We start from the raw sequence: 21404 nt of genomic DNA, 5'->3' as shown, positions 1-21404 counted from the left end.
GTGGAACACAGGTGGAGGCTGAAACTTACCCATTCTGAAATGAAACTGGAACATTACCATGTTGGTTCAAAGGTTAACTGAACAACACCTACATGATATAGTCAACTGTGCAAAGTGGGTGGAGTAGGTTTCTGGCTTTCCACAAGTACAAGGCGCTATTGGCTTGCTTTGAAAGTCAGAGTCATAAAGTCATACAGCATGGAAACAGACCCTTCAGTCTAATTCATCCATGCTGACCAAGTTTGCCAAACTAAACTATTCCCACTTGCTTGCATTTGGCCCATATCACTCTAAACCTTTTCTATTCATGCACCTATCCAAATGTCTCTTTATTGCTGTAACTGTACCGCATCTAGCATTTCCTTTGGCAGTTCAATCTAAATACAAACCACCCTCTGCATAAAAAAGTTGCCCCTTAGGTCCCTTTTGAATATTTCTCATCTCAACTTAAAAATATTTCCCCCTGTTTTGAACTCGCCCATCCTAGGGAAAGGACCTTTGCTATTCATTTTCTCTATGCACCTTGTGATTTTATAAACCTCTATAAGGTCACCCTTCAACTTCCTATGCTCCAATGAAAGAAGTCTCAGCCTATCCTTATAACTCAAGCCTTCCAGTCCTGGCAGCATCCTGGGAAATCTTTTCTGAACTTGCTCCAATTTAATAATATCCTTCCTAAAGCAGGCCAACCAGAACTGTGCAAAGTACAACAAAAATGGCCTCAATGTCTTTTATGTCTCAACTCCAATACTCCATGGTCTGCGCAATGATGGCAAGTGTGCCACATGCCTTCTTAACCACTCTGTCTACCTGTGACGCAACTTTCAAAGAGCCATGTATCTGAACTGTGATAATGGGAACTGCAGATGCTGGAGAATCCAAGATTACAAAGTGTGAAGCTGGATGAACTTACGCAGTTAATGGTAGGACCTTGGGTGTTTGTCGAACAGAGAGACTGAGGAGTTCAGATACATAGACAACAAAGTGTGAAGCTGGATGAACACAGCAGGCCAAGCAGCATCTCAGGAGCACAAAAGCTGACATTTCGGGCCTAGGCCCTTCATCAGAGAGGGTCTGATGAAGGGTCTAGGCCCGAAACGTCAGCTTTTGTGCTCCTGAGATGCTGCTTGGCCTGCTGTGTTCATCCAGCTTCACACTTTGTTGTCTATGTATCTGAACTCCTCAGTCTCTCTGTTCGACAAACACCCAAGGTCCTACCATTAACTGCGTAAGTCCTGCTTGTGTTTGTTTTACCGAAAAAAAGCTTTACATTAATTCAAACTAAACTCCATCTGCCATTCCTCAGCCCCTTGGTCTAATTGATCAAGATCCCTTTGTAATCTTAGATAACCTTCTTCACTGTCCATTATGGCACATGTCCACATTTTGTACATGTCTGCATTTGGTGTCATCCACAAACTTATTAACTGTGCTTCCTAAATTCTCATCCAAATCATTTATGTAAATGACAAACAAAAATGGACCCAACACCAAGCCCTGTGGAATACCACTAGTCACCATGTGGAAAAACAACCCTCCATCACTACCCTGTGTCTCCTACTGTGAACCCAATTTTGTATCCAGGTTGCAAGCTTTCCAAGAATCCCATGTGATCTGACTTTATTAATTAGTCTACAATGCAGAACCTTGTCAAAGAATTTACTAAAGTCCATGTAGACAATATTTACCATTCTGTCCTCAATCTTTTTAGTTCTGTCATCGAAAAACACAATCAAGTTTGTCAGACATGATTTCTCATGCACAAATTCATGCTGACTACTTCTAATCAGTCCTTGCCTCTCCAAATGCATGTTAATTCTATTGCTCAGAATCCCCTCCAACAACTTATCCATCAGTGATATCAGACCCACAGGTCTATAGTTGCCAGGCTTCTCCTTATAGCATTTCCTAAATACAGACAGAACATTAGCCACATGTCAGTCCTCTGGCACCTCATCTGGTACTGTAGATGATACATGGCTAGGAGCCTTTCAATTTCTGCACTAACTCTCCACAACGTCCTGTGATATATTTGATCAGGTCCAAGATATTTATCCACCTTTATGTTTTTTAAGACCTCCAGCACTTCCTGTCCTGTAATGTGGGAGGTTTTCAAGACATCAATATTTATTTCGCTGTGTTCTCTCGCCTCCATTTCTTTCTCCACACTGAAAACTGATGTGAAATATGTGTTAGTATCTCCTGTGGTTCCTCACATAGATGACCTTGTTGAAATTTAAGGGGCCTTATTCTCTTCCAAGTCACTCTTTTCTTCTTAACGTATTTGTAAAATATTTTTGCATTATCTTTAACTTTATCTGCCAAGGCTATCTCATATCCTCTTTTTGTCCTCCTGATTTCCCTCTTAAGAATACCCCTACACTCCTTGTACACTTCAAGAGATTCACTTGATCCCCGTTGTTTATACCCAATATATGAATCCTTCTTATTCTTGATCAGAGCCTGAATATCTTCATCCATCCATTGTTCCCCGCTCTTACCAGCCATAGCTTTCACTCTAACACAAACATAATGCCTCAGAATTCTTGTTATCACACTTTTGAAAGCTTACCTCTCATTTGCCAGTTGACCCTTTACTTGGGAACTCTAGTCAACTCTTGAAAGTTCCTGACTCTTACCGTCAAAATTTGCTTTAACCCAACAAAGAACTTTAACTGTTATACAAGGCCCCTCCTTTTCCATAACTATTTTAAAATTAATAATTATGAGCACTGGTCCCAAAGTGCTCCCCCACCAACACTTCAGTCACTTGCCCTGCTTATTTCCCAAGAGGAGGTCAAGTTTTGCTCTTTCTCCAGTACATACATTTACATACTGACAACGAAAATTTCCTTGAACACATCCAGCACGTTCCTCACCACCCAAGACGCTAACACCATGTCAGTCTATGGAAAGTTAAAATCTCCTACAATTACAACCCTATTACTCTTATATATACCTGAGATCTGTCTACATATTTGCTCCTCAATTTCCCTCTGATTACTAGGGGGCCCAAAATATAATCCCATCAAGGTGATCATCCCATCATCCCCTTCTTATTTCTGAGTTCCACACATAAAGCTTCACTGGATGATCCCTCAGAGCTATCCTAAGTACAGCAGTAATATTTTCCTTAATCAAAAATACCACGCCCCCTCCTCTGTTGTTTCCCTTTCTATCCTTCAATAGCATCTAAAAGTTGGAACATTGAGTTGTCAGTCCTGTCCCTCCCTTAGCTATGTTTCTGTAATTGCTGTGATGTCCCACTCCCAAGTTACCATCCATGTCTTGAGTTCATCTGCCTGACCTCTAAAACCCCTTGCATTGAAATAAATGCAGTTTAATTCATCAGAGCTACCTCGTTCTCAGGCTTGCAGTGCCTACTTTTTCTAAATAACTTGCTCTTTTTAAATTCAGAACCATCCCTAATCTGTCCTTCTATTCATTACTACTCAGGATTGCTATCCCAGCAATAAAGCTGCGCCGCGCCCCCCCCCCCCCCCCAATCACTAGTCTATAGGCTCCCAGATAGGCTAGTAAATCAAATTATAAACAAAGAAAATCAATTCTGTAAAAGATAGAGAAATGGAAAAGCTTGAAAATTGAGTTTCAAGGAGAAAAAGAATACTGAAAATAAGAAGAGAAAACTTTGAATTTCAGTAAGAAAAAGAATTGATGGAATTTATGAAATTCAATTTTGACAAAGCCACGATTATGCAAACAGGGTAACAAGAAAATTTGACAATGAGACAGGTTTAGCTCATGGTTTTAGCTCATGGTTTATTCATCTATTTCCTCAATTAAGTCAGAAATGAGTTTGAATGCGTTGGGTGTTGCTTCAAAAAATTAAGTTACAATGGCCAAGAAAATTCTGAGCAAGCATTGGAAATGTACTTGTTGCTTTCATAATCTAGTGATTCTGATACAGTGAAGAATGTTGTTTTCCAAGCAAGAGTTTTGCAATTTAAGGAAGAAGCAGAATTAGACCTTTGTAGAATTGGATAGAGAAAAGAAAATCATGTTTGAGAGGCAGTACAGCAACTTGGAAGAGCCAGGTGACTCAGTTGTCTGGTGTTGGTGTTGGCTAACATCAGTCAATAGTGATCTGTGAATTTTCATATGGGAACTGAAGTATGCTAGAGGTTCCTCAACAACTTTCTACTCCCTCTGTGTTTGTTCTCTTTACATCATATCAGCATGGGGTGTAGCCCAAGAACAATTAGGCTGTGGCTTTATGACTTAAAGCAACTGGGGGCACAGCAGGGCGAGGAGCAGAGGGACTGATGTTAAGGGCTTGGGGTCCAGAAATAGGGGGCAGGAGCTGGACGCCAAGAGCCAGGGTCCTGAGGTCATGACTGGGTGAGACTGAAGGCTGTGGCTAGCCACGGTTTTGCCAATACCAAGAAATGGAGTAGCGAACTTGGTCTGGCATTTTGAGGGCTGTGGAAGGAGGCTACACAAAAGATTGCAGAAATATATAGGCCACAAAGGGGAGAGACGATATCAGGGAGACATCAGGAGGAATACAGTGGGGGAATACAGGGACGCTATGAAGGCATGCAAAGGAAGACAAGGAGCTGGGGGAAGCTTGGGGAGCTAAGATGTATCTGGTGGAAGATAAAGAAGCTGCATCACATCTGGCGAAGACAAGTGGGCTGCAAGGTGGAGTTGGGGTTGAAAACAGGGAGGCCAAATAGAGGTGGGAGGAGACACAGGGGCTGTGATGGCTTGACAAATGCAAGAAGGTTTCAAGGCTTTAGAGAATACAAAGGAGGCTCCATGTGATGGGGAATGGGAAGGATAGGACAGAGAGGAAAGCTGCAATGGGGTGCGAGAAACAATTTGGCTACAAGGTCAGGAATCGGAGAGGGAAATTGAAAGGGAGAAGGGGCTATATGGAGAAAGAAATGGAGATAGAGATTGCAACCAGTTCGTTCGTTCTAGAAGTTAGGAAAAACATACAATTATTAAGGTAATGAATTATTTAAAAATAAAAGTGGTATTTCTAGCTTAAGGTTACATATTTTTTGGAACTCTTAGGGAAAAAATGTTATGGATGCAAGTGTAATGAACACTATTAACTGTTAATATTTAAGACTGGTGTTGAAATTTGAAAGACTGTAGCTGTGACCTGAATGGTATACATAAAGTATAATGAGGGCTCTGAGGAAGGGTCATTAGACCTGAAATGTTAACTTTGAATTCTGCACTGATGCTGCCAGGCCTGCTGTGCTTTTCCAGCAATTTCTGTTCCTGTTTCTGATTTACAGCATCTGCCATTCTTTTGTTTTTTATTTAGTATAATTAGGGTGATGGCTTGTTGTGTGAAGATATATGCGTCAGTTATTTTGAAGAACAGTTTTATTTTTAACTTCTGCCTGTTGTCCTGTGCTAAGTTAAATACTATGGCATCTAAGAAATTAAAGCTTTCCTTGTGCGTTGGGAATTTAAGTTTAACGAAGCTGCTAATTATTGAAGATACTGATGAATTCTTCTAATTCTGCTTCTGTGAATGGCGAAACATTGTATTTGTCAATGAATACAGTAGTCAATATTACTACTGACTGTATAGCCTAATAAAGAAGTTAACGGGAATTAAAATGTAGCTCCAGGATAAAAAAATAGTCCTGAGAGAGGGATGGTCAAAAGTAATATTTTTGTCACCTGCACAGGAGATAGTCACTTTTCACTGCTGCCTCTCAACTCATTTTATCCACCCTTTCTGTATGGGCACCATAAAAGTATAAAATCAATTGAAAAATGTTAAATCATTTTTCCACAATAAGTAACAGTAGAGATCAAAGTTTAAATTAGGACATTCATTGTGGATTGGTGGTTGGGTTTAGGAGGCAGCAGAGAAGAGGACATTTAGGTGGCTAACCAGACTGTTAGATCAGGGTCTGACTCATGGGGTATTTTAAACAGCCTTCTCTGTCCCCATATTCCAATTACTCTTGCATGAACCCAAGAGACAGATGTGATGGCCAGCTGGTAGAAACAAGGGCCAACATTCCCAGCAAATGGCAACCTCACGCAGATCACCACCCTGCCCCTTCCACTTACGAAAACAGAGAGCAAGGCATTTCTGAGAGGAGGTTCTGATCAGGGCTCTTTGAGAAATGTGCAGCTGGACTTCCAGCCTTACAGCGCTCTCATGGTGCAGAGCTGTGGAGGGAAGATAAACCGTGCACCCTTTTCCCAGCAGGCAGCTGCCATATGCTGACATTTAAAGGTCCTGACAGCCGCTTTGACAGCTGTTGTCACAGGATAAGTCCATGAGTTAACTGTGATGTTAGGTTGCTGGGAGGTAAAGTATCAGCTGGGGATGGTTAGGGCGCCAGAGTTTTGGATGCTAGATGTGTAAGGAATAAGTAGGTTCCTAAGTGGGAAGCACGCTAGTTAAGTAGGATGTGAGTTTGGTAAGGGTAGGGTATCAGAGGGTAAAGTGTCCAATTGGTAGGATGCCAAGTGAGATGGGGAGGGGGGTGGGTTAGGATGCAAGAGATAACAGGGCTTGGTTTGTGATGTAGTCTGTAGCATAGGTTTTGAGATTGATGGGAGAAATCAGTTCTGCGGGAGGCATGGAATATATGTGTGTGTCTGGGGGCAGAGGTGGGAGTATCAGGTGTGGTGCCTGGGAGGATGTTTGGGGGTTGTGTACAGTAGGAGGTGGGTCTGGTGCAGAGCAAGAAAAACGGGAGCAAGTCTACTGTCTGGGTACGGGAGTTGGGTCCAGCAGTGATCGGGACGGTCAGTTTAGTTCTGACTGTGGGATTCAGGGTGCAGGACCAGCAGGGAGGTGGAGACATGGGGCAGTCTTGGCGCAGTGATTCAGTGACGGCTCAGATCCATCGGGGGTCAAGGAATCAAATGTAGATTGGGGCAGATGAGGAGTGTATGGAACAGTGGTGGAGAGCAGGTCACGTCCGACAAGATTCAGGTCAAGACAGGTGGTGGGCAATATCAGGCGTGCAATGTGATTCGGGGTGTTAGGTGAGAAGCAAGTCAAGGGAATACAAGTGGTCCAAGGGAGGAGCAGATAGCAGAGGGAACAGTGGGGCTAACTGTATAGTTCCACTGAACTTAAACTATGTATTACGTAATCCAATGTTTCCTGGTTAACATTTTACTAAATTTATTCAGAATCCTCTGAATACTCTGATTTAAATGGAGAGTTTTGGAAGATTCTATGGGGAATTGCCCAACGGTATCTTAAATTTCCCAAGCAAGTCCTTCAAAGTTTACTGCAATGATTGTTCCTCAAAGTCCTCATGCACAATCCCCATTTGCCCTGGAATAATGACTGTCAGGCCAAAGGAAAATTCGGGTCAACATCTCAAGCCATGGTACGGAACCCAAGAGAATGCTCCTCAATATTAGGCAGGGAAAGGCAGGAGAAGGTCCAGGAATAGGGATTGAAGATATTTTTCTGGCAGAGTTTGATAAAAGCAAACAGCTCACCTGTCTGATAACTGTCCCCAAATAAGGGAACCAATCACCACTCCCATGAAGAATACTGACATAGAAAATGGCCCTTTCCAGTCATTGCCACACACCAAGTCCCACTGAAATGCAAAGAGAAATAGTAAAACTTGATATATATGGTATAGGAAAATTACAAGCAAGTTATTTTATTGTAGTGGATTCAAGTCTGAACAGAAACAATGCCTGAGAAAAATCTGTTTCAGTTAGCAAGCCTGCTAGAATTTTAGCCTAGGTTCAGTTCCAGTATTTATACCTTTAACCTTGAAGACTGTGCGCTCAAATCCTGTTTCAGAAATTTCAGCATTTAATCTAATCTGATGCTTGTCGTTCAAAACTGAATATTTCAGCGAGATGTTTTGGAAGAAGTCTCAAACTGCAATCTTGTCTAGATATAAAACATTCCACAGCACTATCTGACAAAGCAAAGAATAATTTTCCAGACAACTTTTTTTTCTCCTCAATCAACATTATTGTTATACAAGTTTAACAAAAGATGAAATGAACAAGGTGGCAGCGATGGCACGGCAGGTTGTGTTTTGGCTCCTGACCCTGTGCCTCCCCAGCACCAGGTCGGCCACATTTTTCTTTCTCCTTTTCTTTCTTTTTTACTCTTTCATCATCAATTTTATCTTCTTCTTTTTGGCAGCAATGGTAAAAGAAGATGGCATCGGCAGGATCAGGCAGCCTGGGGTGGATGGCGACAAGAGTGGGAGCCAGCATTGGCAGGATCAGGCAGCCTGGGGTAGCTGGCAGTGAGAGTGGGAGCTGGCATCAGCAGGATCAGGCAGCCTGGGGTGGCTGGCAACGAGAGTGGGAGCCAGCATTGGCAGGATCAGGCAGCCTGGGGTAGCTGGCAGTGAGAGTGGGAGCTGGCATCAGCAGGATCAGGCAGCCTGGCGTGGATGGCGATGAGAGTGGGAGCTGGCATCGGCAAGATCAGGCAGCCTGGGGTGGCTGACGGTGAGAGTGGGAGCTGGCAGTGGGTAGCAAGCGGAGGTAGGATCAAGCCCAAAGCAAAGGGAGGTTGAGCACCCATGAGGAGTTCAAGCCCAGTATGGCCAGATGCTCACAGACTGTGGTGATAAACTGTCAACTGTGTTTCTTTGTTGTTACACTTTTTGGTAAGAAGCAACTTGTAAACAATTCACTCTTATTCATATGAGTACATGTGACAAACAACCTAATTCACTTCAATTACTGAAGTAGATTATTCATCTGATCATCTTCTACCTGGTTGTGGAACGAAATAATTGCATTACAAAAGTAATTACTTCGCTGAGAAGTGCCTTGGGACATATCAAAGGACATCAAAGAATGTGTTATGGTGGGTTCTTACAGACAATATACATGCCAGAAGATTATGGAATCTCCTAAACATATTTAATCCATTGACAATTTTAGTTGGTTTCTATGACAGGATGGTGAGTTTTATTTTACACATTGCCTGAATGTAATCAAGGAATATTCTAGAATATCAACACTAACAAATTATTTGTTCCAATTAGAACTTACGTAGATCCAGAAAGTTTGGGTGGTTCATGATCAATAAGTCATCTATATTTGTTTTATCGTTCTCCAATTGTGTTTGAAACAGTTATAAGTTAAATCATAATTCCCGTTCTTTTGTAATCTATAAATCCCAAGATCCCACATATTTTTAACTGTTTTCTCAAATTGCTCTACCAATACATTCTGCATATATACACCTATACTTCTCTGATCCTACACACTCTACAAAATTGAACAGTTTAGCTTATATTAGCGGCCAGCTTTGAACAAAAATATCTTACTTATGACTTTTCCACGCTAAACTTAATCTGCTATTTGTTGATGAAATTTACTTGCCTGTTTCTACCTTTTTTCAAGTCATCATCAATTTCCTCTGTGCAAGTTTTCAATTTTGTGTCATCTGCAAATTTTTAAATTATCTCATACTGCACAGCATGAAAAGTGTGGTCCTGGAGAAACACACTGCATAACTTCCTCCAGGCTGGAAAATAACTGTTGACCATTTGTGCCCGCATCCAGCCGTTCAACCAATTTTATGTTCGCTCTGCCTCGATACTTTTTATCATATTGGCTTAAACTTTGCCACAAAAGCATACATGCATAGTTTTTTAAAAAAAACTATTTTTCCTTCTGCCTCCAAAATTTTATCCTGAGTAGGTGAGCTGTATTGACCAAGAACCATCCAAATTTGACCTCTGGTATCTGTTCAATTATTTTACATCCACAGAGCTATTAGTTGATCATTTAAATATATCTCAATTCTCTGAGGTTGGAGAATGAAAAATCAGTCCTCTTTACCAGTTTGGATCATAACCCATCATGGTAGTATAAATCAAGTTGCTTACGAAACCTGCCACTGGTGAATCTCTTGCTGTTTAGAAATGTATTCTTTCATATAATAAATTCTTTCATTGTTGACTTGGCCAACAGTTATTGTCCACTCCCAATTGCCTGGTAGAAGATGATACCAATCCACCTTTTATGAACATTGCAGTCCATGTGGTATAGGTATACACACTGCTGTTAAGAAGAAAGTTCCAGGATCTTACCCAGCAACAATGAAGAATTGGCATGCGTTTCAAGTAACTGCATAACACTGCACTGTGTTCAACGTGAGGACCTACTGAAGTGAAGCTTTAAGTGTCTGCCTACCAAGTTTAAGCCTCCTATAGAAGTCACATGAACTCAACAGAGTAGAACGACATTTTTACATATACTGTGGTCATGACAGTATGCCTGGACATTCACTTATATTGTCTATGATCAAGATGAGAACTGTTCCATGCAGGTCCCAAGTTGTCACTTGGCCTGGTTTCTACAGAGATCATTAAATGCATGTTTCCAGAGTCAAATCTGGCAACGGTTTAGCAGTCTAGCATAAATGAAATTTGGCTTTCTGTCTGTCACCTTGATTCACATATCCTACTACTTCTGACTTCAGGAACATTTTTTCCTATTTGAAGAATAGCTAGAATGCAGCATGACATGTATTGAATAAGTTCCATGCCTTCAGTAGCTGTGTGTCTCCACTTGAAAATTGCCTTGTGTAAATCGGTGCAGGATTTGCTTGATTGCTTTATGATTCCTTTGGTGATTTTCACTGCTGCCTCAGGCTTTCCATTTGACTGGAGATAACATGGAGCTGATGTATTATGTTGAATTTCCCAATCATTCACTCACTCGTGTATAATGTTGAGAATGCCAAAAAATGTGAAATGTGCTTTTAGGCACTCAATAATCTCAATGGTAGTTATTGAAATCAACTGGTCCAATTCTTAGTAGACGTAACAATAATCTACAGTGACAAGATAATGGATTTCTGTGAGAGTCTGCTGGCAGTTTCATCCGTGTCTATCTGGCAGATCATGTGATATCAGCAATTCTCTAGCTTATTCAATACATGCACTGCATTGGCTGATGTGATCCTTGATTTCATTACTCACGTTTGGCTATCCCATGCCTTCGTCAGCTTGTGGATAGTTTGCAAAGATGTACTTTAGCAACTCTCCAGCCAATTCCTTTGGGATAATTACTCAAATTTCCTTGTGCAACATGCCATTTTGGACTGTAAATCTGATACTTGGCTCAGTATGCTCTCACAGTAACAAGAGTGGCCTTGACAATCCCTGGTCATCTTTTTAACTGTTCTTGCAACAATAGAAGTTTTGCATCTTGTTGGATAGTTTGCTTGACTTGAGCAAGGTGCTTGATTGTTATACTCAATGTCTTTGTTAGGTTGATGACATCCAATGCATGGTGATCTGCTGTTTCACATTGTGAAATCGTCCAAATTCAGTCTGTTGTAGAGCTCACACTTGCTTTATCAGGAGGGCTACACTCAACAGCAAGTCTGCAATATTCATCTGCTTCCTTTGCTTGTACATCACATGTGACAATAGTATATTTTGAGGAATATGCTTTGAAATTACTTGTGGTCAGATTCAACTATCACTTAGTCCCTTCCAAGTAGATGCTGCTGGAAATATTCACATGCAAAGTCAGAGGTGAGGTACTCTTTCTCAGTATGCACGTAGCATACTTCTGTTTGAGTTAGTGCCCTGGATGTAAATGCAACCAGCTGGCTTTGCTGTACTGCAATTGTTCCAAGTCCTGCCTCAGAGGCCTTGCACTGCAAAATGACACAATTACTCTCACTGGAATTGCAGTCCCTAATTGCTTTATTTCAGTGAATGCTGCTTCTTGTTCTGTTCTTGTTCAATGCCACTGTACGTCCTTGGCTGTGAGATAGCATAACCATTCACAATTTGATGAAAAATTGAGCAAGAACTTTGGCAAATAACCGACAAACCCAAAAAATTGTTGCATCTATTGGTTACTGCATTTCTGCTACAGCTTTCATGTTTTCAATTCGGCTGCTGTCAGCACATGGCTTATATGCTTGATGTTGAGCTACATCTTTAATTAGAATATTTTCTTGTTCAACTTCAGATTTACTTGGCGAGCTCAGTCGAGCAGTTACACTAGGTTTTAATTTTGGTCAGCAACATCTTTTCCCATTGTGTCTCCATATCTATAAGCTGTTAGATCATCCACTTTAGCTTCTACTCAAGGAGAATCACTAACTATATCATGCTGTCTAACTCAATATTCCTCTGGAGCTGTGGAAGTGCTAAATTATCTGTATCACCCAAAGGCTATCGGAAATATAGTTAGAAAACTGCCACTTTCATCAGCTTGACTTGTCAGTAACCATCCTTTGAATCTGGATGGTGAAGATTTATGGTTTCGTAAATTGTGGCAAAATTTCCTCATGGTGGTTACAAGGTAGTGAGAGCTTTTCAGGGCTTTAAATAGATCCTTTGAGTCAATACATACTCTCAAATTTCCAGATCATTCACTGCTACAATACTGCCAATGAATTCTCTCGGATTTGTCACTTTCTTGATTACTTTTCTAGCTCTTCTATCTTGTCTTTCAAACTGGCTTTGATGGCAGATGGAAATTGTCTCAGCCAATGATTAATTGGTCTGGCATTCTCGTCTACTTTGAAAGGATACTCTCTTGAAAGACACTCAAACCTGTGAATACATCCCTGTAATCATCTAGAATGTATTCCAAAGTCAAAAGTTCAGTAAGCTACAAGACATTAGAAATCTCTTTGGCATGTTGAGGGTTATCTGTTCAAACTTTAGACTTGCTCCAGCTGAGATGAGTGGCATTTACTTGACATCTATAATCTGGAATTCCAGATGCATGTCATGTGATATTATAGAGATTTACAAAGTCGTGATGGGAATCGGGATAGGGTGGATAGCCAAGGTCTTTTCCCCAGGTTAGGACAGTCCAAAACTAGATGGCATAGGTTTAAGGTGAGAGGGAAAGATTTAAAGGAACCTATAGGCCAATGTTTTCATGCAGAGGGTGGTGCATGTATGGAATGAGTTGCCAGAGGAAGTGGTGGAGGCTGGTACAACTACAACATTTAAAAGGCAACTGAATGGGTACATGAATAGGAAGAATTTAGAATGATATGGGTCAAATTGCTGGAAAATGGGGCTAGATTAATTCAGGATATCTGGTCAGCATGGATGAGTTTGACCAAAGGGTCTGTTTCCGTGTTGTACGTCTCTATAACTCTATGTCCTCTCAATATGAGAATGGTGCCTTCATAGCTTTGGCATTACTTTCAAGTGCTTTATTTGCACTTTGTACATGTCTGTGAAGATCAATGATGTTGCACATTTTACATTGACCTGATGCTGCTCTTCTGCATTCCTGATTCCAACAGTCATGAACAACATATCACTGTTCAACTCAACTGAACCAGCCCATTATCTGGTGTACAATGTTTGGTCAGGATCTTCAACTGCTATCTCTCCAGTGACCACCTCTATCTACTGGCTGTGTTTTTTAGCCAAACACTTGTGTGCAAAATGATTCAGCTTTTTGCAGTGACAAAACTCCTTTTCCCGATTAACATGCGTTCTTATGTTTTGTCTTATGAATCTTTTGCATTATTTGCATTCTGTCTTTTTGTTTGAGAATGTTCTGCCTTATGTGCTTGAAGCATCTATCAGCATAATGCAAGACCTGGTCTAAATCTTTCTGTTGGTGCACAACCTTGGGACCTCTGCATGGGTCAATTGCTCTCCTGATCAGAAATTCATTATCCTTCAGCAGGCACGGTTTCACTTTTGTATCTCTGTCCAAAGATGCTGCCAAACCTGCTCAGCTTCTCCAGCAATTTCTGTTTCTGTTTCAGATTTCCAGCATCTGTAGTCCTTTGCTTTATTTAACTCAAAAACATGATTTGGCTCTTCAGGAATGCTTATCCTCTTAGGTCCAATGCAGATGGTAATAAATGTAGCCTGTCCACTATCACTCACTTCCCCAAGAATGGATTGTAATTTTAACAAACTTCATTGTCCTAAACATATGAATCAGTATGTAAACTGGCTACTGGCTACTATCCAGTGCATCTATGAAAAGAGTGCGTATTAACACAGACATGTGATTGGTTCAGTTAAATATGCAAAGAATAGTACATTTACGTACTGGCCCATCAAAGAGGTACACGTTGTATTTAAAACAAGTAATGCATTAGTGTATTTTGGTAGGAAACCCTTCAAGTCTACAAAGTGTCTATAATGGAAAGCTTCCACCATTCTGTTGCTGAAAAACGTAGCTTCTTGGCATCTCATATATCAATCTCAGCTTCCAGCTTGTCACTCTTTTCATAAGTTAAAACAAGCTTAGGTTTTGCAGAACTATTTCATAATTTGAGTTAGAAATATTGATAAAGCGGCGTCCAAATTATTTTTGTCTCCATTATACACGGTTTCATTGTATCACGGAGACTGAACTACAACTTGGCCAAAAGAATCATTTGATTTACTGATAACTAAGATTGAATAATATCAGCTTAGACAGCATGTGCAAGGTAAACACGTAAAGTATGTGAAATTTCTTTTATTAAAACAGAAAAAACTGATATCACAAATATAAAATGAATCTTTAAAGGGAAATGCCACTGCAATGTAACAATGTACTTATCACACTGTCAAAAACCCAGATTTGTTTCATTCACGAAAATATAATGTTTATTTTTGATAACATTAAATCTAATGTAATAAGAGGTGCGGTTTCATCAGGTCAGTGATTTCTACTTGATTCATGATACTTAAGAGTCAGACTAGGCCATCTGGCACTTGAAGTCTACACTACCCATTATATCTAGTTGTAGTCTCAAAACCACTTTCCTGTCTAGACCCTTCTTATTTTAAAGATAAATGTAAGGTCTTGCACTCCAGATGCAATTTGATCGATTGAACGATCGGATTTGAAGCAAATAGCACTTCATTTATCCATCATAGTAAAACTGCAACAAAAGAAGGAAGGAATGGGAATAACTCAAATCTATTGGAAAAATTAGCATAATAATAGGTACAGTAACTATCAGCAATTAACTGTTCTCATACAGCAATATCCCTTAAACACACCAGTGGAAAAAAAAACAAATTCAGAATACGGATTGTCTCATTTGCAACTCCAGTAGCACAAGAGGAGCAACATCAAAAGAACTCTGAGAGACTGTAGCAGGTGGGAAAGATTCCCTGCAGCTTCCAACCCTTCTGAGATCCCAACAACAACTGCTGAAAGCTAAAACTAAAAATCCTGGTTCTGTGGTAGGAGCTTGATAACACCCATTCAGGCTGCTTCTATTGTTCTAACTTAAAAGAAAAAAACATTCAAGGCATCATAATTTGTTTATCTTCTCATGGACTGCTCAACACCTCCACCTTAAACGTCTCTTCAAACACAAAACAAGATAAAATAACCACATCATCATCACAATAGCAACTCAATCCAATCCCCTCAAGAACTTACATGTTTCAATAAGGCCACCTCTCATTCTTCTAAACTCCAACAGATACACCCTAAACTGTTAAAATTTTCTTCTTAAGATAACTCTTTGGCGTCAGGAGTTAGTTGTGTTAGTCTTCTGAGTTCTTAATTCTAAAGCAATTACACTTTTTTTTCAAAATGGGAGACCAAAATGATACAGAGTAGTCGAGATGTTGTCTCACCAACTCCCTAAAAAACTGCAGTAAAAGATCCCTACTTTTCATTTCCCTTGTAATAAACAACTTTCAATTTGTTTTTTTAAGATAATAAGGTGTAGAGCTGGATCAACACAAGAGGCCAGGCAGCATCACAGGAACTGTTCCTTGTTTGTACACCCACATGCCTTCCTAGGTAGGTGTTATAACTGCAATCTAGCTTAATGTGATTTAGGCATGAGAACATCCAGATCCCTCTGACCCACCTCTGTAGCCTTTCTCCATTTAAATAGCATACTACGTTTTTATTCTTCTTGCTGAAGTTGACAAATTCACGCTTAACCACTTTATACTCCATCAGCCAAATTCTTGCTCATTGTTCTATGTGTATCCCTTTACAGACTTTCTACTTCCTCTTGATAACTTACTTTCCTACCTATCGAAGTCTAATCAGCAAATTTAGCAACCATATATTCAATCTGTTCTTTCAAATCATTGACACAGATTGCAAATTGCTCAACAGTAAGCCCCTAGTTCTGAACTCACCCAGAACAGGTAACAAACTTTCCATATCCGCCTTATCAAGACAGTTCAGGATCCAATACACTTTAACCAAGTCACCCTCAGTATTCTAAATTCCAGTCAGAACAAGCCCAGTCTAAACTTTCCTCATAAGACAACCAGCTCATTCCAAATATCAATCTCATAAACTTCCTCTGAACTGCCTCAATACATTTACAAGCTTCCTTAAATTAGAAATCAAATCTACACACAGTATTCACAATGAGGTCTCACCAATCCCGATGTAAGTGAAGCATAATATCTTTCATTTTATGTTCAATTCCTCTCATAATAATTGATAACATTCAATTAGCCCTTGTAACTTCTTGCTGTGCCTGTATACTAAAAATTGGTAACTTATGCACTGCAATTTAAAGGGGAGGTGATGGTCTGGTGGTATATTCTCTGGACTGTTAATCCCGAGACCCAGATAATGCTCTGGGTATGTAGATTTGAACCCCGTCATGGTAGATGGTGGAATTCAAATGTAATAAATATCTGGAACTAAGAGTCTAATGAAGGCCATGAATCCACTGTCGATTGTTAGGAAAATTGATCTAGTTCATTATTATCCTTTAGGGAAAGAAACTGCTATGCTTTACTGATCTGGCCTATTTGTGACTCCTGACCCACAACAATGTGGTTCACTCTTAACTGCCCTCCTGGCAATTAGGGATGGACAATAAATGCTGCCTAGCCAGCGATGCCCTCATCTTGTGAATGAATAAAGAAAAAGAAACCTAGACCCTCTCTACCATATAACTTTTTCAGTCATTATTTATGAAACACTCTGACTTTAAATTCTTCTTGCCAAGGTAAACAACTTCACATTTTTTTCACATTGGGCTCCTTCTGACAGATTTTCTTCCCACTTAAATCAGACAATATTTGTCTATAACCTCCTTCACAACGTAATTACCTGCCCATTTTTGTGTCATCTGCAAATTTAGTCAGCATGCTTTCGCTACCCACATGTAGATATTTTCTAATCAACCTTTTCAGCAATTTTATCACAGGTTTCTGGAGCAGGTGGGACTGAACTCTGGCTTTCTGATTCATAAATAGGAACACTCTCACCGTACCATAAATGTCTCTCACTCTCCTCATCTAAGTTATTGCATTAAATTATGAAAAACTGAGGCCTCAGCACAAACCTTTTTGGAACTCCACGTCCTGTTAATCAGAGAAAGATCCATTTATGTCTTTATAATTTAAATAAGGATCACTAGACCTGAAACATTAACTCTGCTTTCTCTCCACAGATGCTGCCAAAGCTGCTGAGTTTTTCCCATCAATATCTGTTTATGTTTTCCATTTACGTATACTTCATCTTCTGCTAATCTTCCATCTAATTTAAATGTCTGTAGAAACTCCCATTTTCACTTTCTACATTTCTATCTAGCTTCCAGTCATTCTCAAATTTCTTCTTCTGATTAACCTTTTAGTCATTCTCAGCCTTTTTTTTATTGTGTCCAATGATCCTACTTGCTACTCATCTTTTTATTTCCTTAAGTTTGAAACTATACTCATTTCTTTAGTTAACCATGGATTATGTGTTCTCCCCTTAGAATCTTTTTTGATATAAGGATTACACTTATCATGTGTATTCTGAAAATTAACCATATGTTTGCCTGCTTCTTGACTGATCTACCCTCCTGTTTTGTATATAGTTCACTTCAGCTACGTCAGTTTCCATGATCTTATGATCTCAGCTGATAGTGGTGTTGTACAAGTCAGAGTTAACTTTAACGTGATGGATCATAAGTATTATTTTGAAGCTTCATTGCCATGGATATCAGTCATTGAACATGTTCACGTGAGGCTGCCAATGTTATTTTCACAAAACAACAAAAGTTTATTGTACTAAAGAAAAAAAGAAATGAAGCTACATTTATATATGAAAATTTTTAAAGTTTTTGGCATAAGCAGCAAAATGAAAGATTCAGCCCTTACCCTTCAATATAGTTTACATTCACTCAAGTGCAGTGAATGATACTGATGTTAATTCTGACTTCTTACTGAAATTACTCTTTCCAACCTTCTCCTTAAATTGCTGAAGCAGTTTAAAGCTTTTACTCAACTCTGATGAGAAGACCGCTTCTTCCAGCTCTGACAGTCTGGTGGTTTCTGCCATTTTCCATGACCTGGTGACTTCTACAATTAAAACTCTCACAATATGGAGACTTCTACCAACTAAAACCCTGGCCTTCTGCAAAGAGATGAGAAGGAATTTCTTCATTCAGGAGATAGTGAAACTATAGAATTCTTTACAGCAGAAAACTTTCAAGGAATGGATGGTTAGATATATTCATGGCTATGGCACACATATCTTTGATCAGTAAGGGTATCACTGGTTATAGGGAAAAGACAGGAAAGTGGAGTTTATATCATTGATTGGCACAACTGACTTAATGGGCTGAATGGTCTACTCTGTTCCTACACCTTATAGTTTTATGGACAAGATGGACATGGAAAGAATGTTTCCCCTTGCTATTTACTCCTGAACTAGGGGAACTTCTTTTTTAAATTAGTACCTGCCTTCTTAGCATAGTGATAGGAAGTTATTTTTTCTCCTTCAGATGGTTATGCAACTCAATAACACTCTACTTCAGAAGGCAGTGGAGGTGGAATCATTAAATATTTTCAAGGAAGAGGTAAATATGTTCTTGTTAGGCAAGGATATTGAAGATCATCAGAGATAGCCTGAGTAAACTTTGAAAACCATTTTGACAATCTAATCAGTATACTTCATAACAACACTCCTGTTTCCAATATTGACACATACTTGCATTTTTTTAAAGATTCACAGATCCCTCCTCAATACAAGCAGTTCCTATACTGCCCAGAGCCACCTCTTTGTTATAATTCATAATACTGGAGACAAATTAGACCCCGGAGAGAGACCTGGCTTGATTGATTATGCATTTATGTTTTGCAGGTTGGTTATTACAAAAGTCAGTCACTAAATATGTTCACATGAAGCTGCCATTGATCTTTTCACGAAATAACACAAATTTACGGTACAAAAGAGAAAGTAAACAAAAGTATGTATAATAATTGAGAAAAGGTTAACATAAGCAGCAAAACAAAGATTCTACCCTTTGCCTTTACAGTCACTCATTCACAGTGAAATATCACTCCTATCTTTAATTTCTTACTCAGAATGACTCTTTCCAGACCTTCTTTTTGGGTTGCTGAAGCAGCTTAAGATCCTTTTTTCAGCTCCGATGAGCTGAAGACCTCATTTGAGCTCTGATGGTCAAGATATTTCTTTCCAATTTGAACAGTCTGAAGACTTCTGTTAATTCTCAGTTTGAATGTTTTATTTAAAACAAAACGAATGTCCCCAATTTGAGGATTTCTACAAAACTTATAAACTGCCCTTTTGCTAGATTACTTCACTTCTTTAAAACTCAATCTACTGGTGGTCGCTAAATATTCATTTCTGCATGTAAAAAAAACTTTGTAAACATTCAGAAGTTAACCTCCTTTGAAATTCTCTCCAAAGTACTCCATGACTCCATGGAGGGTAATGGGATCTGTAAATGTCATGCACTAATGCTTGCTTTTACCCTTATTATTCTTCATTACTGTCCAAGCCATTCCCTATCCTGATCTCCTGGACTAATATTACCCCTTCATTTGCAGTAATGCCATTCCTGTTTAGCAGTACTGTGCCCCCACCCTGGCCTATAGAACATAGAACATAGAACAATACCGCACAGTACAGGCCCTTCGGCCCTCGATGTTGTGCCAACCTGTCATACCGATCTCAAGCCCATCTAACCTACACTATTCCATGTACGTCCATATGCTTGTCCAATGATGACTTAAATGTACTTAAAGTTGGAAAATCTACTACCGTTGCAGGCAAAACGTTCCATTCCCTTACAACTCTCTGAGTAAAGAAACTACCTCTGACATCTGTCCTATATCTTTCACCCCTCAATTTAAAGCTATGTCTCCTCATGCTCACCGTCACCATCCTAGGAAAAAGGCTCTCCCTATCCACCCTATCTAACCCTCTGATTATTTTATATGTCTCAATTAAGTCACCTCTCAACCTTCTTCTCTCTAATGAAAACAGCCTCAAGTCCCTTAGCCTTTCCTGGTAAGACCTATCTTTGTTTTATTGTTTGAATGTCACACAGCTCTCAATATTCAGGACCCAATTCATTGATATCCCACAGCTGTAATACCTATCAGATCATATTTATTTACTTCAGTGTATCTGGTTATACCAGTCTTAGGTTTGGAGATGGAATCAATTAAACTAAAAAGTTAGTGATAAGAATTAAAACTCGCCTATGCTTAGAAACCCCCAAACATATAAGTATTAAAATATATCTGGTCCAATAAAATGAAAGGTACAAACTGCACTTTTACAGTCAAATGCATCAATATCTTTTTATTTTAAAATCGAATGACATTTATCTTCACAAACTATCCCCTGACTAACTGTGCTCGCTGTGAGCCCAATGCGTCCTTCAGCCGCTTACCTCGCTGACGATGGTGGACATGTACTGACCCTTACTGTACACCCATCCATCCAAACAGGGCTCCTGTTCCACCTCAGAAATATTGACGGAATCTGGGTCAGGAAATATCTCCGAAAGATTCCGGATCACATCCAACCGGTACCGTCTACATTTGCTGTACTGGAGTTTCCCCTTGGCTTGTTCCAGAGGGATAGTCCGGTTCATCCACGCTTCACTGAGGTTGAGATTCCCGGGAATGAAACAGCGATGTTCAGGAATATCCCCGACAAAAACTATAGTCATTCCAGTGAAACCGTTCGGAAATATATTGAGGGACAAAAGTAAGAACATTAACTTCTGGAAGGGTCCCCATTCTCCGAGAAAAGCGGTGATTTCATCGTAATCCCGCATGTTAGTGACAGCGGGAGAACTGGCAGCGACTTGGCAAAGCAGAGCGGTGGTTTGAGCAGTTTGCAAATCCGTGCGAGGGATTTCCAGGGGTTCCCCGGTCCAGGAATCAATCTAATATTCGCAACCCTACCACACACTTGATAACTCCGCCCAAATCCCACGTATTCTTACATCGAGATAACAAGGTGTAGAGCTGGATGAACACAGCAAGCCAAGCAGCAGCAGAGGAGCAGGAAAGCTGACTTTTTTGGGTCTAGACCCTTCTTCAGAAATGGGAGCGGGGAAGGGGGCTCAAATAAATAGGGAGCGAGGGGGAGGCAGATAGAAGATGGATAATGGAGAAGATAGGTGGAGAGGAGACAGACAAGTTAAAGAGGCGGGGATGGAGCCAGTAAAGGTGAGTGTAGGTGGGGAGGTAGGGAGGAGATAGGTCAGTCCA

The 21404-nt window shown here is 40.0% G+C and overlaps 1 protein-coding gene across 1 annotated transcript in view; it reads right to left on the bottom strand.

Moving 5' to 3' along the window:
- The window catches only part of LOC125458321 (organic cation/carnitine transporter 2-like), a 74085-nt gene extending 53120 nt beyond the window's left edge, over positions 1-20965 (bottom strand). The window contains exons 1-2 of the mRNA XM_048543514.2: positions 20576-20965; positions 7462-7565 (exon numbers count right to left, since the gene is read on the bottom strand). Coding sequence (XP_048399471.2) covers positions 7462-7565; positions 20576-20965 — 494 coding nt within the window. The remainder of the gene's footprint in view (positions 1-7461; positions 7566-20575) is intronic.
- Positions 20966-21404: the final 439 nt, after the last annotated feature.

This window comes from Stegostoma tigrinum, chromosome 13 (assembly GCF_030684315.1).
Source record: "Stegostoma tigrinum isolate sSteTig4 chromosome 13, sSteTig4.hap1, whole genome shotgun sequence".
Classification (NCBI taxonomy): domain Eukaryota; kingdom Metazoa; phylum Chordata; class Chondrichthyes; order Orectolobiformes; family Stegostomatidae; genus Stegostoma; species Stegostoma tigrinum.
This window is presented reverse-complemented; position numbering and strand designations above follow the sequence as displayed.